The sequence below is a fragment of the Populus trichocarpa genome, chromosome 10 (genome assembly GCF_000002775.5).
Source record: "Populus trichocarpa isolate Nisqually-1 chromosome 10, P.trichocarpa_v4.1, whole genome shotgun sequence".
Classification (NCBI taxonomy): domain Eukaryota; kingdom Viridiplantae; phylum Streptophyta; class Magnoliopsida; order Malpighiales; family Salicaceae; genus Populus; species Populus trichocarpa.
In genome coordinates this window covers 846,902-849,419 of record NC_037294.2, presented here as the reverse complement: position 1 = coordinate 849,419, position 2,518 = coordinate 846,902, and the positions used below count along the sequence as shown (strand labels likewise).

The window sequence follows — 2,518 nt, the reverse complement described above, 5'->3', positions numbered from 1 at the left end:
CGATAAATGAATACAATGATAGTCGTTTCAAAAAAGTATAGTTTATTTATTTAAATTTAAGATATTTAAAATTTTAAGTTCATTGATCAGATCAATTTTAAGCACGAGTAAAACACTTTTGTGGGATAAATCAAGTAAGCAAGAGGCAAGAGCTCAAAACCTATACGACAACTCGTCGCCAGAGGGCTATAATTTCTAGTTTTGTCGGAAATCAGCACGAGTAAAACACTATAATTTATATTTTTGAGGAATTTTTTAATTAATACTAACAAATAATCCATATGCTTGCTCCATATAAATATATGCTCTCCATGCGTTGTTTCAACACAAGATCAACAAGACACAATATTGAGATAACTAATACTCATATTCAACAAATATGAAGATCACTGAAGTTCTTGGGCTCTCGTTCCTTCTCTTTGCCTTCATAGGAACTTCATTTCCTGAGGCCGTTCATGCCAAAGATGCTGCAGCAGTGCTCGATGTCTTCGGTCATGAGGTGCAAGCTGGTGCTCGTTATTTAATCGTAGCCCCCTCGACTGACAATACAACAACTCTTGCAGTCACTATCAATGGCCAGGTCTTATGCAATTCAGATGTTATACTTTCCACATTGAACGAGAGCCTCCCAATAACATTTTCACCAGTTATGCAATCCACCGATAGTGTCATCCGCGAAGGAACTCATCTAAATGTGAACTTTGCAGGGCCAATTGCCATGTGCGCAATGGCAGGCGTGACACCCATGTGGAAAATCCGATTCAGTACAACACTGAAAGGATACATTGTGACCACTGGAGGTGTTGATAGATTGAATCGGTTTAAGATCACCAAGTATGAAGGTGATAATAGTTTTTATCAGCTTTCTTTTTGTCCAATGTCCGAACCCTTCTGTGAATGCTCATGCGTCCCAGTTGGCGTCAACGGTGACAAGAACTTGGTTCCTGGTGCCGGCCCTCTTCTTGTTATGTTTGAACCAGATGAATAGAGAGCACCAAAAATCGAGAATAAAATGGTGTCAGAATGATATTGAGGGAAGTCGATTGCCTATTATCATGTTTGAACCAGAACTATTATCTACTGCAATCCTGTATGAGGGATCTCGACTGCCTACTATCATGAGGTGGGCATAAATAAAACTTAAATAAATAAGAAGCTATTTAGCTTTGGCTTTTCCTTAATTTTCATGTTGTCTCCATACACACACACACACACACACACACTCTTCGTTTGTTGCTTGATATTGTCACTAGAAAATCATCTTGTTTTTATAATCAATTGAAAATTTTATGGGCTTCAAACTTGCACAACTTCATATTTTTTTGTACTTAATTTTTATCAAATAGAATGAGGGTGGTGAGATTCGAACTGGTGACTGCTTGATAAATAAGACTCTGATATAATATCAAAAAACCATTTTAATCTAAAAACTTAAATTGTTAGATAAGACGCAAAAGCTTAATGTTTTATGTACATGCTATTTTTTTTCTTGCCTATTTTAGTGGGTTTTTAGGTCCTATGTATATATTGGGCTTGGTTAATTTCGATATAAAATTCTTTCAATTTTATTGCAATCCGCATATAGGAAAGGCATCTGACAAAATAGGTTTGATATTAATAAAAAATAAAGGTTGCCACAAATGTTTTATTTCTTATGTGTGATTGGTCAATTAATCAATTTATATTAATATTAACAAATATTAATTTTTTTTTTAAATCGACATATTTTTACATACACAAACTAGATTCAGGTTGGGCCAAATTTTCATATTTTTTTTACTGACAATGTTCAATGTTGACATACACAAACTAGTGTCCTGCATTTTTTTTAATAATACTTGTAATGGGCAATTCATTATGTTTATGGGAGAAATCTCATGGAATCTATGTGTCTATACACTTATTCCTAGATATAACTTATGAAGTTCGAATTGCCTATTGATTTTAATTCACAGTCATAACTACTTGTCAAACACGTATCGAGCCCTATCCATATTAAAGATTTTTTGTTGTGGTTTAGAATAATAGGAGGCTTAACCAATTAGTTAGTCAACCTTTCCTATTTATATATATAACAACATAGGAGTAATAAACCTTTCCTCTATATATAAGGCTATAATGTGTAATATCCTATAATACATGTCGCACGTGTGCGGCGTCATGGTGATTGTCCACCCTCAAGGAAATGGTGTCTACCTGGAAAATATGGAGATATAAGAAATTCTTGTCTCTTATCAGTAAAATATGGACTGTGAGTTGTCATCTAGTATTCTGGTCACTAGGAATCCTAACTAGTCTCAGAGATGGGGTACGGAGACTGATTGCGTAAAGGGAAGGTATTAGCACCCCAACTACGCCCTACTACCTAAGGTTTTGGTTGCGTTTTCTAATTGTTGGTCCGTCTAAAGGGTCAAGAAAAGTCCTTTTCTGTAAGGAGATCCCTATCTTATCATGTAAAACCTAATTATTCTATGTCATCAAAAGAAAAATACTTTTTTAATATCGGGAATACGTTTTA

At 34.8% G+C, this 2,518-nt stretch overlaps 1 protein-coding gene across 1 annotated transcript; it reads left to right on the top strand.

Moving 5' to 3' along the window:
• Positions 1–338: 338 nt before the first annotated feature.
• LOC7496664 (wound-responsive protein GWIN3) lies at positions 339–1,181 on the top strand. The gene has a single exon (XM_002315459.4). The coding sequence runs from the start codon at positions 380–382 to the stop codon at positions 986–988; it is 609 nt and encodes a 202-aa protein (XP_002315495.2). The 5' UTR covers positions 339–379; the 3' UTR covers positions 989–1,181.
• Positions 1,182–2,518: the final 1,337 nt, after the last annotated feature.

What these genes read in the sequence shown, in the direction of transcription:
- LOC7496664 (XM_002315459.4), top strand. Translation starts at nt 380, where the DNA reads ATGAAGATCACTGAAGTTCTTGGGCTCTCGTTCCTTCTCTTTGCCTTC.